The 14344-nt window shown below is 36.4% G+C and overlaps 1 protein-coding gene across 2 annotated transcripts in view; it reads left to right on the top strand.

Moving 5' to 3' along the window:
- The window catches only part of LOC120533725 (probable polypeptide N-acetylgalactosaminyltransferase 8), an 82455-nt gene extending 68319 nt beyond the window's left edge, over nt 1–14136 (top strand). Inside the window, exons 10-11 of one of the 2 annotated variants that reach the window (XM_039760641.1) lie at nt 12896–13063; nt 13184–14136. In XM_039760641.1, the coding sequence (XP_039616575.1) occupies nt 12896–13063; nt 13184–13312 (297 nt within the window). In that variant the 3' untranslated portion in view covers nt 13313–14136. Of the gene's footprint in view, nt 1–1562; nt 1630–4812; nt 5135–12895; nt 13064–13183 lie in introns of those variants that run through there. The other variant, XM_039760642.1, reaches the window with a different exon arrangement.
- Nucleotides 14137–14344: the final 208 nt, after the last annotated feature.

Here is a 14344-nt window from a genome sequence, read left to right as displayed (position 1 = left end):
AGCTGTGCTGTGCTCTGAAAGCAGAAATAGGGGTGGACTGGTGGATCTGAGGCTAAGGATCTGTGCTGGTATCCAGAATGTTGCCGGTTCAAATCCCCATCACTGCCAAAAGAGATCCTACTCTGCTGGGCCCATGAGCAAGGCCCTTAACCTGTAATTGCTCCAGGGGTGCTGTACAATGGCTGAACCTGTGCTCTGACCCCAAGGGGTATGTGAAAACTAACACATTCCTAATACAAGAAATTGTAAAAGGTGAAATAAAGAACAGAAAAAAAGGCTCCATTTGCATATTATAAGTTAAATAAATCCGATTTCACATTATGCAACCTCTAGCTGTTGAATATGTCGTATTTTCTAAGTGTACTCTACACTCTTGTCGCTAGACTGTTTCAGGTTAAACACATAGAAATCGTTACCCATGCCACATTTGGCTATCACACCTTTTCTTACAGCCTATTTTGTTATGGTATGTAAAACAGACATCAAGCCTCTCTTCTATCTGTGAGATCCAAAGCTGTAGTGTTGCTAATTTCTTATCACTATCTTTAATACTCTGTGCTTCTGGATGAGTATTTTCTGTTTGCCAGTTCTCATGCACACACAGCGCCTGCCCATACTATTAAAGACAAATTTAGATGTGATTTTGGAACTGAACCCTTGGGTTCACGAATTCTGAAGAAGTGGAAATAAAGTGAGAAATTAATAGGGTTAGCATGAATCCATATGCCACATTCAGTGGCATATACATGCCATACATCCAGACTCAATTCATTGCTTAAAGATAAGTTAACAAACTCATCTTCAGGATGTGGGTATAAACCCCTGTATCCATGCACACATGGGGAGAATGAGCATAATCTACAAAGAGAGTGAAAGAAATGAAAAGTAACGTTAAGGGATGACAGATCATCTTGAATCAGTTAATTTGTAATGGATAGACCTGGACAGAATACAGGCTTGGGCAGATATTTGACAAGCAAAATTTAATTTAGGTAAATGTAAGGCGCTACACAGAAGTAGAAATGTTAGATTTGAATATACAATGGGAAGTCAGAAAGTTTGAAGTACCCCTTATGAGAAGAACATATGATATTTTAAAATGATGAAAGGAATTAGTGTTGTAGGGAAATAAGCATGGGGACATGTCTGGAAGCTTTTTAAGGGCAGATTTTGGAAGAATTCTTAGAATGTTTTCTTCAAAGACAAAACCATAGACACGGAATAAATTACTAAGTAGTGTAGTACAGCAGATAGTAGGACTTTAGAGACTTTCAAAGCTCAATTTGATGTCATTTTGGAGAAAGTATGCGAATGAGGTTGGTAAGCGTTGTTGGTCTGGATGGTCTGTTCTTGTCTACATTTTTCTAATGTTCTAACAGTAATCACTTTACTACTAAACGTATATATTTTTCAATTAGCTATAATGCAACTAAAATGCATCATCATGCACATCAGATCAATATAAAATCCTTTAGGACCTATCAGCATTCATTGTAGTCTCTGAATTTTTGATTTTGTTGTTTCCCCACCTCTTCTGTCTTCTTTCCTGGCTGACATTGCAGTTGCAACAGGATCATTTGATCAGCCTGGACCTGCCTAAAACCTGCAACAATCTTCAGTTTCCACCAGGTAATTCCAAAACAAATAAAAAATGTATTCTTTCCACCATGTGCTCAGTCTACCTCTGAAAGTGGAACAGGAATTATACTCTTGCAGGAGGTGAACATCAGATGTTTTAATACTGTATTACTATTTAAGTCTTTAACAAAATTTAGATTTGGATGGCACTTACTACTTTTGACGATCAATTCAAAGAAATTTCAAAATTTTCCATTTGAATGTAGTACACTTTTCAGTTTAATGCTGTTTCTCTTTTAATATGTTTTACAGCAAAGGTTATATGCAGTGTTTGTCATGAATGGTCACTGAACAATTGATTTCTAGTAGATGTTCTCAAGGTTTTACCTGCTGCTGCAAGGTTTTAGCTGGTATTGTATGTAGTATATAACTGACCTGATGCTCCCCAAACGATCTGGAAAGTTTTATCATAGGTAGATTAATTATGCATTTTATTCCTTATTTTTAGTATTTGGTCCATTTTCTATCCTTTTGAAGACACACTATTTAACCAGCTTTCTTAGTGCATGAACCTAAATCTTGTATACACACACTCATTTAGTGACCACTTATCTCATTTGGAGACAAGGTTGTGTTAAAACTGAACATGGCTCCATATTTTCTCAAAAGACGGGGGTGAGCAAAGTCCACTCCTTTGCTGGGCACACACTCAGACAGGCACATAGTCATTCATAAACAGGGCCGTCTTAACGTATGAGCACAATGGGCACTGACTGGGGCCCCAGGAGTATGGGGGCCCACGATGTTTCTGATTTCTATGTATGTTTCTGTTTTGCCATAAAAACAGAGGCCCCAGCATACTACTTTTCCTTGGGGCCTATAATGCTGTTAAGACGACCCTGTTAATAAATAATTATACTTTTCAATAAGTTAACAGTTTTGATGACAAAAAAGGGAAAATGAAACATCACAAGCAAATTTATAACCATGTATCTTTAAATATGTGAATTGTCTTCAATGACAGATACCACAAAAGCCTCCACAGGTTCCTGAACTTGCTAAACTTGTTGAGCATGGTGCTAGATTTTCTCATATGAGCACCTATCCATGGTGGCCAATTGTGGCAAACTGGTTTTACAACAAATGGATTGCAACAGTTACATTAAAAGGAGTAAATGAGAGTTTAATGAGCTGGAATCTACAATTAAATGTGCATCTATGTAACTTCAAAAGTCAAATTCAAAAGAAGACAAAATATAATGATTACACTTGACAAAGTCATGGTTTAAGGTCCACTGACTCCCAAAAATCTTCTACATTAACTTAGCCATCATAATCTGTTGGGGGTTCTTCTGTTTCACTGGCTGCACAAAATCAGGCCAAAATTAAAAATAATAAATGCTAAGTCACTAAGATGTCTACTATAGTTCTACACTTTAAGTGCCATCTTCCTTACCAGGCATAATAAAAACTCCTTTCTTGCGATGGTCCATCACCACCATTGGAGGATGAAATTCACACTGTACACAAGAGTTGTTAAATTCATGTGCTGAAAGTGCCTCAAAATGGATGTATTTATGCAAAGAACAATCTTGCTCAGGAAATACAGGGTGTCCACAAAGTCTCTTTACAATTTCAAAATTTTATTAAAAAGCAAATGAATAGACAAATCTTTGGAAATTATTACAAAATGAGAAGTAGATATTGAAGTTTTTTCACCTTGTTTAAAAAACCTCTACATGGGCACCAAAAGTTGCACGAAGCACATCAGAACAGTGGTCAATTTCTTGCCATGTTCTCTGTTGCATAGCGTCATCAATGGTGGCAATGGCATCAGTAATCTTTTGCTTTAGGTCATTAATGTCCCGTATCTTTGTTTGATACACAAAATCTTTAACATAGCCCCACAGAAAGAAGTCCAGGGAAGTGATATCTGGTGAACAAGGTGGCCAGGGAATTGGGCCACCCCTTCCAATCCACCGATATGGAAATGTCTGATTCAGGAACCCACGAACATGCAGTCCCCAATGTGGCGGTGCACCATCTTGCTGGAAAATGATGGCTGGTTGAAGGTCATCCAGTTGTGGTGTCACATATTCAGTCAAAAGTTCAAGGTACACATTTGCAGTAATTGATCTCTTGTTGAAGAAAAATGGACCAATGATTCGATTGCACATGATCCAACACCACACATTCACCTTTGGACTATCTCAGTGAAGTTCCCTAGTCACATGGGGGTTTTCTGTGCCCCAGATTCTCACATTATGTGTGTTCAGTTTCCCTGAAACATGGAAAGTTGCCTCATCACATAAAAAACTTTGATAACGACTGAGAACATAGGACAAATTTGATTAACCTATCTCATCGATTGCCTTTTTAGTAATTTTTTGAATTTATGAAGAGACTTTGTGGACACCCTGTACAGTATTTGGTTTGTGGTAAGTTCAAGGAAATCCATAGCATTTCCAAAGTAAGATCCATCCATCCATCCATTATCCAACCACTATAACCTAACTACAGGGTTTCAGGGGACAAAAGGAAAATAATATAAAAATACAATAATGACAACCAAATAATAAAAAACATATTTTACACAACAAATACTGCTGACGAATTATACTGTTAAACTGCAATTAATCAAAATTTTATCTTAATATATCTAGATTTAACCTAACAAAAAGTACAGGCTTATTCAATAGTATTCCATTTAAGTAATGCCACAAATCATTAATACATTAATTTAAAAAATCGTAAAGTAGATACCTCCTGAGAAAACTGATGCATAAAAAGGATTGAAAATGTAGCCTACATAAATAAGACCAACCACTTTTACATTGTTTGGCTTGCTGGATATTGGAGAGGGAAAAAATAAAACATACGCACCTTCAAATGACTTTATTGTCAAAACTGATTTGGGCTACATTCACACACACATATACAGTACATATACATAAAGTATAATCTAATTTAATCTAATACAAATCTATATCCAATCATATCGTACAGCAGACTGAAGTCATCCTCATTAGATGCATATTAACAATCTGACACTAATAGAAAACACTAGTGCAAAAACTAAAATGTGTCAAAATATAAGAAATGTACATCCCATCCTGTGGTGTAAATTCAGCCATGGACAGATGAATAACCAAATAAGAATTCTCATATATATAGGGTGAATCAAAATTATGTTGACACTAATGGATTATTTTTATCTCGACAACACCTTTCCAGGTTATGGGGTTTGATGAAGGAGCGCGTGTGTATGGCAAGAAATTTCTTGATATCAATTCTGAAGGACAGAATACAGACTGTGGTATCATCTATTCCCCGTGAAACGTGTGTCATTTGAAGTGTGAAGTATATTTCATGAAGTTATGTTTTGTGAATAAATTGTTTCTGCCATTCAAATGTTAACATAATTTTGACTCACCCTGTAAATGCACTGTATGTATGTTAACTTTTTCCCTGGAGTGAGTTTCTTAAGAACAGACATAAATGAATGCTGAAAATAATGTGCTCATTAAAGTTCCACTGCATTCCTGAACTCTATAGACCTGGCCACACAACTCACACTCTTCACAATATGTGGTTTCATCTTTATAGGTGAAAAAATTAAAAGAGGCTAATCAGTGTCTTTCAAAGTCATGCTGCCTTCACGTAAATCTGGAATAGTTTGATTAAGCATATGCTTAAAAGCAGAAAAAAACATATCATCTAGTGAATTATGTAGATAAAATGTTATCACATCAGTGCCAAAGAACACAATTGACAAGCACTGTGCAAAGTGATTCAAAAATGTTATCCGTTCATTATTTAAATTCAGCTTCACTCAAAAAGGTGTGATGTTTCCAGTGAAAGTAACAAGTTTGCTTTGGATGACAGTTGCTTAGAAATGAAATAATGACAGGATTAGTCAGTGGTATAATTCCTGGACAGACGCCAGCACATTGTCTCAGTATTAGGTGCTTGGGCAGGTTATGCAGGTAGGACTGCTGGAATTCATTTTTTGTGGTACAGATACTTTACAGTTTCAGCAAGATCTTCTTTTGGTGGATAAAGGAATTCTTTTCCTACAGTTCTATCTTCTTAGGGGCAGGTGTCCTCTGTATTTCTGATTCTGAATTCTGAGTTTTTGGTGCTCCTGACTCTCTTATAAAGTTCCGTGCTAGTCTCAAAAAAGATGCCATTTCGCTGTATGCTGTATTTTTGCATATATGCTAGTCGTGGTTTGGAAAAAGGACCAGAATGCCAAGAATTACACACAATGTCATAGTATTGAAAAACCTTGCAAATCTACTGTAATATGACAAGTTGGGCTGGTACACAGATATGAATCTCTTTAAATTGTAATCATCCCGTGTGTCCTGTTTGCTTAAGGCAATACCTTGTTCTCTAGCTATATGTGGCCTTTTCAGGCATACTGTAGTTCGTTTTATTAGGTTCTCCCATCCACTTTTCCCTAACCATCTCATTTAGAACCTATTTAATTAGGACCGCCTCTGTGATACCTGCTGTGAGTCAATAGGTACGGGACTCAGTGTGTTGCTAGTCAAAAGACATCAGTCCACTCCTTAAGACCAAATCTGAATTAAGCTTACAAAAATCCATTTTATGTTGAATTGTATGTCTGGACCCCCAGGTCTTCTTTTGAATGTACTTTAGCATTGATTCACCAGGTAAAGCTTTTGCAACACCAAATATTTCTTGATCCGTGCACTAATCTCTTGCTTACAATTTAAGTGTTTTCTCTTCAAGTGCACTCTAAAGTTTTCTGTTCAGCCTCTCGTTACAAAGACAGCACTGTACGTTTCTAACCTTGGCTTGACCACTAAATGGAATTCAAGATTTAAGGACACTCTTGATGGTGGCCATGAATATGATAAGAGAGACACAGGTGGAAATGACATAGAAACAAGCACAGAAGGCCAAGGCCAGGCAGCAAGTGATGCAGGCACAGAGGGCAGTAGATGGATGCTGGCCAATGGGGGCAGAGGCTGAACAGCAGACGATGCTGGCATAGGGGGTAGAGGCAGGATGGCAGCTGTTGCCGGCATAGGGGACACTGCTGACTCTTTGACATACTCTGATGAGTGCCAGAGGAACTGATCTTGATAAACCACTGTCTTCTGGCAACAATAGCAATAATAGTGACTTGATCCCTGGCAGTTCAATGTACACTTGCATATTCTGAAACTTGAAACTGTAAAAAGAAAAAAAAAGTTAATATTGAGTATTATTTTGCTGAACATATTCAATACTGTTCAAAAGAGATAATAAACCTAACATATACAAATCCTGCCCAATTGTAAGAAACTGTCCAAAACTTGTTTTAACACATTTGATCATTTGATCAGCCTGGACCTGCCTAAAACCTGCAACAATCTTCAGTTTCCACCAGGTAATTCCAAAACAAATAAAAAAATGTATTTTTTCCACCATGTGCTCAGTCTACCTCTGAAAGTGGAACAGGAATTATACACTTCTTGCAGGAGGTGAATATCAGATGTTTTAATACTTTATTACTTTTTCAGTCTTTAACAAAATTTAGATTTGGATGCACTTACTACTTTTGACGATCAATTCAAAGAAATTTCAAAATTTTACATTTGAATGTAGTACACTTTTCAGTTTAATGCTGTTTCTCTTTTAATATGTTTTATAGCAAAGGTTATATGCAATGTTTGTCATGAATAGTCACTGAACAATTGATTTCTAGTAGATGTTCTAAAGGTTTTACCTGCTGCTGCAAGGTTTTAGCTGGTATTGTATGTAGTATATAACTGACCTGATGCTCCCCAAACCATCTGGAAAGTTTTATCATAGGTAGCTTAATTATGTATTTTATTCCTTATTTTTAGTATTTGGTCCATTTTCTATCCTTTTGAAGACACACTATTTAACCAGCTTTCTTAGTGCATGAACCTAAATCTTGTATACACACACTCATTCAGTGACCACTTATTTCATTTGGGGACAAGGTTGTGTTAAAACTGAACATGGCTCCATATTTTCTCAAAAGACGGGGGTGAGCAAAGTCCACTCCTTTGCTGGGCACACACTCAGACAGGCACATAGTCATTCATAAACAGGGCCGTCTTAACGTATGAGCACAATGGGCACTGACTGGGGCCCCAGGAGTATGGGGGCCCACGATGTTTCTGATTTCTATGTATGTTTCAGTTTTGCCATAAAAACAGAGGCCCCAGCATATTAGTTTTCCTTGGGGCCTATAATGCTTTTAAGACGACCCTGTTAATAAATAATTATACTTTTCAATAAGTTAACAGTTTTGATGACAAAAAAGGGAAAATGAAACATCACAAGCAAATTTATAACCATGTATCTTTAAATATGTGAATTGTCTTCAATGACAGATACCACAAAAGCCTCCACAGGTTCCTGAACTTGCTAAACTTGTTGAGCATGGTGCTAGATTTTCTCATATGAGCACCTATCCATGGTGGCCAATTGTGGCAAACTGGTTTTACAACAAATGGATTGCAACAGTTACATTAAAAGGAGTAAATGAGAGTTTAATGAGCTGGAATCTACAATTAAATGTGCATCTATGTAACTTCAAAAGTCAAATTCAAAAGAAGACAAAATATAATGATTACTCTTGACAAAGCCATGGTTTAAGGTCCACTGACTCCCAAAAATCTTCTACATTAACTTAGCCATCATAATCTGTTGGGGGTTCTTCTGTTTCACTGGCTGCACAAAATCAGGCCAAAATTAAAAATAATAAATGCTAAGTCACTAAGATGTCTACTATAGTTCTACACTTTAAGTGCCATCTTCCTTACCAGGCATAATAAAACTCCTTTCTTGCGATGGTCCATCACCACCATTGGAGGATGAAATTCACACTGTACACAAGAGTTGTTAAATTCATGTGCTGAAAGTGCCTCAAAATGGATGTATTTATGCAAAGAACAATCTTGCTCAGGAAATACAGGGTGTCCACAAAGTCTCTTTACAATTTCAAAATTTTATTAAAAAGCAAATGAATAGACAAATCTTTGGAAATTATTACAAAATGAGAAGTAGATATTGAAGTTTTTTCACCTTGTTTAAAAAACCTCTACATGGGCACCAAAAGTTGCACGAAGCACATCAGAACAGTGGTCAATTTCTTGCCATGTTCTCTGTTGCATAGCGTCATCAATGGTGGCAATGGCATCAGTAATCTTTTGCTTTAGGTCATTAATGTCGCGTATCTTTGTTTGATACACAAAATCTTTAACATAGCCCCACAGAAAGAAGTCCAGGGAAGTGATATCTGGTGAACAAGGTGGCCAGGAATTGGGCCACCCTTCCAATCCACCGATATGGAAATGTCTGATTCAGGAACCCACGAACATGCAGTCCCCAATGTGGCGGTGCACCATCTTGCTGGAAAATGATGGCTGGTTGAAGGTCATCCAGTTGTGGTGTCACATATTCAGTCAAAAGTTCAAGGTACACATTTGCAGTAATTGATCTCTTGTTGAAGAAAAATGGACCAATGATTCGATTGCACATGATCCAACACCACACATTCACCTTTGGACTATCTCAGTGAAGTTCCCTAGTCACATGGGGGTTTTCTGTGCCCCAGATTCTCACATTATGTGTGTTCAGTTTCCCTGAAACATGGAAAGTTGCCTCATCACATAAAAAACTTTGATAACGACTGAGAACATAGGACAAATTTGATTAACCTATCTCATCGATTGCCTTTTTAGTAATTTTTTGAATTTATGAAGAGACTTTGTGGACACCCTGTACAGTATTTGGTTTGTGAAGTTCAAGGAAATCCATAGCATTTCCAAAGTAAGATCCATCCATCCATCCATTATCCAACCACTATAACCTAACTACAGGGTTTCAGGGGACAAAAGGAAAATAATATAAAAATACAATAATGACAACCAAATAATAAAAAACATATTTTACACAACAAATACTGCTGACGAATTATACTGTTAAACTGCAATTAATCAAAATTTTATCTTAATATATCTAGATTTAACCTAACAAAAAGTACAGGCTTATTCAATAGTATTCCATTTAAGTAATGCCACAAATCATTAATACATTAATTTAAAAAATCGTAAAGTAGATACCTCCTGAGAAAACTGATGCATAAAAAGGATTGAAAATGTAGCCTACATAAATAAGACCAACCACTTTTACATTGTTTGGCTTGCTGGATATTGGAGAGGGAAAAAATAAAACATACGCACCTTCAAATGACTTTATTGTCAAAACTGATTTGGGCTACATTCACACACACATATACAGTACATATACATAAAGTATAATCTAATTTAATCTAATACAAATCTATATCCAATCATATCGTACAGCAGACTGAAGTCATCCTCATTAGATGCATATTAACAATCTGACACTAATAGAAAACACTAGTGCAAAAACTAAAATGTGTCAAAATATAAGAAATGTACATCCCATCCTGTGGTGTAAATTCAGCCATGGACAGATGAATAACCAAATAAGAATTCTCATATATATAGGGTGAATCAAAATTATGTTGACACTAATGGATTATTTTTATCTCGACAACACCTTTCCAGGTTATGGGGTTTGATGAAGGAGCGTGTGTATGGCAAGAAATTTCTTGATATCAATTCTGAAGGACAGAATACAGACTGTGGTATCATCTATTCCCGTGAAACGTGTGTCATTTGAAGTGTGAAGTATATTTCATGAAGTTATGTTTTGTGAATAAATTGTTTCTGCCATTCAAATGTTAACATAATTTTGACTCACCCTGTAAATGCACTGTATGTATGTTAACTTTTTCCCTGGAGTGAGTTTCTTAAGAACAGACATAAATGAATGCTGAAAATAATGTGCTCATTAAAGTTCCACTGCATTCCTGAACTCTATAGACCTGGCCACACAACTCACACTCTTCACAATATGTGGTTTCATCTTTATAGGTGAAAAAATTAAAAGAGGCTAATCAGTGTCTTTCAAAGTCATGCTGCCTTCACGTAAATCTGGAATAGTTTGATTAAGCATATGCTTAAAAGCAGAAAAAAACATATCATCTAGTGAATTATGTAGATAAAATGTTATCACATCAGTGCCAAAGAACACAATTGACAAGCACTGTGCAAAGTGATTCAAAAATGTTATCCGTTCATTATTTAAATTCAGCTTCACTCAAAAAGGTGTGATGTTTCCAGTGAAAGTAACAAGTTTGCTTTGGATGACAGTTGCTTAGAAATGAAATAATGACAGGATTAGTCAGTGGTATAATTCCTGGACAGACGCCAGCACATTGTCTCAGTATTAGGTGCTTGGGCAGGTTATGCAGGTAGGACTGCTGGAATTCATTTTTTGTGGTACAGATACTTTACAGTTTCAGCAAGATCTTCTTTTGGTGGATAAAGGAATTCTTTTCCTACAGTTCTATCTTCTTAGGGGCAGGTGTCCTCTGTATTTCTGATTCTGAATTCTGAGTTTTTGGTGCTCCTGACTCTCTTATAAAGTTCCGTGCTAGTCTCAAAAAAGATGCCATTTCGCTGTATGCTGTATTTTTGCATATATGCTAGTCGTGGTTTTGGAAAAAGGACCAGAATGCCAAGAATTACACACAATGTCATAGTATTGAAAAACCTTGCAAATCTACTGTAATATGACAAGTTGGGCTGGTACACAGATATGAATCTCTTTAAATTGTAATCATCCCGTGTGTCCTGTTTGCTTAAGGCAATACCTTGTTCTCTAGCTATATGTGGCCTTTTCAGGCATACTGTAGTTCGTTTTATTAGGTTCTCCCATCCACTTTTCCCTAACCATCTCATTTAGAACCTATTTAATTAGGACCGCCTCTGTGATACCTGCTGTGAGTCAATAGGTACGGGACTCAGTGTGTTGCTAGTCAAAAGACATCAGTCCACTCCTTAAGACCAAATCTGAATTAAGCTTACAAAAATCCATTTCATGTTGAATTGTATGTCTGGAACCCCAGGTCTTCTTTTGAATATACTTTAGCATTGATTCACCAGGGCAAGCTTTTGCAACACCAGATATTCCTTGATCCTTCTAAATACACATGGATTTAAGATGGTTTTGTGCACTAATCTCTTGCTTACAATTTAAGTGTTTTCTCTTCAAGTGCACTCTAAGGTTTTCTGTTCAGCCTCTGGTTACAAAGACAGCACTGTACGTTTCTAACCTTGGCTTGACCACTAAATGGAATTCAAGATTTAAGGACACTCTTGATGGTGGCCATGAATATGATAAGAGAGACACAGGTGGAAATGACATAGAAACAAGCACAGAAGGTCGAGGCCAGGCAGCAAGTGATGCAGGCACAGAGGGCAGTAGATGGATGCTGGCTAATGGGGGCAGAGGCTGAACAGCAGCCGGTGCTGCCATAGGGGGTAGAGGCAGGATGGCAGCTGTTGCCGGCATAGGGGACACTGCTGACTCTTTGACATACTCTGATGAGTGCCAGAGGAACTGATCTTGATAAACCACTGTCTTCTGGCAACAATAGCAATAATAGTGACTTGATCCCTGGCAGTTCAATGTACACTTGTATATTCTGAAATTTGAAACTGTAAAAAGAAAAAAAAAAGTTAATATTGAGTATTATTTTGCTAAACATATTCAATGCTGTTCAAAAGAGATAATAAACCTAACATATGCAAATCCTGCCCAATTATAAGAAACTGTCCAACACTTGTTTTAACACATTATTTCTTTTAATCAGTACAAACTAATAATAGATAGAGCTAATGATGCATTTAAACATGTATGACTAAATACTGTCTGGTGCCGTTCAATTCCAGATAATGTAATTCCACATTTACCTACTTTGAAATGAATGAAGTCTTATTATTATCATCTTTGTCATATTCTACTAAATGTTATTTTAAAAGAGAAAATAGTGTTAATACAGATGAAATTAATCTAAATGTAATCAAGCAAATTTTGTAAAAGGTGAAAAGCTGCAGAGTGTACTGTTTTGTCAAATATAATCCTGTTATATTCAGTACATTAAACTGGAGAGCAAGCTGCATCCAGTTGTGTGAAAAATATCAAATGATTAAAGTATACAAATAATGAGACATATTCCTAAGAACTTCACATACTTCCATGAAACACCACTATCCTTTTGTGGCTTTGTAAGTGACTGATGATGCCTGAATAATCTGTTATTTTGTAGCAAAATGGACAAAAGTACCCCTAAGTATTCATTTGCAAGCTGTTCTAAAGTCAGTTGGTATTATTTCTCAGTATATCATGTCTTGCATTGCATTTTACAAAGTTTTCTTCAATTTTTATTTCTTAGCAAACATTTTATATGAAAAATGGTGAAATCTATATTGGAGGAATAAAGTCACACAAATACAACAGTAACCGCTGTTTGGTTGACCCGGGTAGTGAAAGTACCCCTCTTTTACATGATTGTAAAACTGCAAAGGAGAAGAAGCTCAACATGCTTTGGGACTTCAAACAGGTGAGTCTCTGGCTTCATTTCGTTTCTATTATTCCTTCTATTGAACATAACAAGTAATCTTACTGTATTGAGCACCTCCTCTATTGTCCAGTAAACATGAACATCTTTCTTTTCCTGCAGGGGCAAGCAATAATCAACAGAAGCACCAAAAGATGTCTTGAAATTGTGAAGAAAGATTACTACACGCTTACTGTTCAAACCTGTACTCAGCATTATTGGACAATTCAGCACATAAAAGTAGACTTTTGAAAGACAGAAGTTTACATTTGATTTCAATATGGGTTTACAGTATTTATAAATTGTTGATGTTTGAAAATTCAATAACTGGAGAGATATATTGTCAAAGAAATATTTTTTTTTATTTAGAATATTTTTATCCATTTTGTTTATAATATAGATTTTGATGACTGTGACATACAACGTTTTGAATTTAATATATGCTAGTGCCGTACTTAAAAAGCTGAGTGGTGCTCCACCAGTAGAGTGAAGGCACACTTATAGCACTGAACAACCACAATATTTGATTTTAGTCAATGAAATTTACCTTATAGAAAAATTCTTAAGGGTTAGGCAACTTGTACTTGTACTGTACTGTATTATGTCATGATGTGGTGTAAGAAGGATTTATATGGGATACAGGCAGTAAGCGGCGGGTCCAGGAGGGCTTATGAAGGAAGTGACATCAGAGGTGTTACAAGTGTCAATCTTCCATCCAGAAGAGATAGAAAATGAAAAGGCATTGTGCAACAGTGCCAGCCCCTAGTCCGGAGGAGACCAACCATCAGAGCCCTTCAGCTCAGCTGAAACACACATGTGTGATACTACCTATTAGTTAGTTTTCGATCCTGTTTAAACAATTTCGGGATAATGGACGTGTCATTCAAAAATTCTGACTCCAGTAGAATACATAAAGGGATACTCCACCCAAAAATTATATTTTTTTAATATGTTACTTAGCCCATGGTTTTTGTTGTTATGGTCAAGGAAAGTTTTAAATATCATGTTTTAATGCAGAATGAAGAGAAAAAAATATCATGATAGTGACCAATGCTGTACAAAGGAAATTGATACAGTGATCCCTCGCTTTATCATGCTTCGACTTTCACAGTTTCACTCCATCACAGATTTTATATGTAAGCATATCTAAATATATATCACAGATTTTTTGCTGGTTCGCGGATTTCTGCGGACAATGGGTCTTTTAATTTATGGTACATGCTTCCTCAGTTGGTTTGCCCAGTTGATTTCATACAAGGGACGCTATTGGCGGATGGTTGAGAA

The sequence above is a fragment of the Polypterus senegalus genome, chromosome 8 (genome assembly GCF_016835505.1).
Source record: "Polypterus senegalus isolate Bchr_013 chromosome 8, ASM1683550v1, whole genome shotgun sequence".
NCBI classification, from domain to species: Eukaryota; Metazoa; Chordata; class Cladistia; order Polypteriformes; family Polypteridae; genus Polypterus; species Polypterus senegalus.
This window is presented reverse-complemented; position numbering and strand designations above follow the sequence as displayed.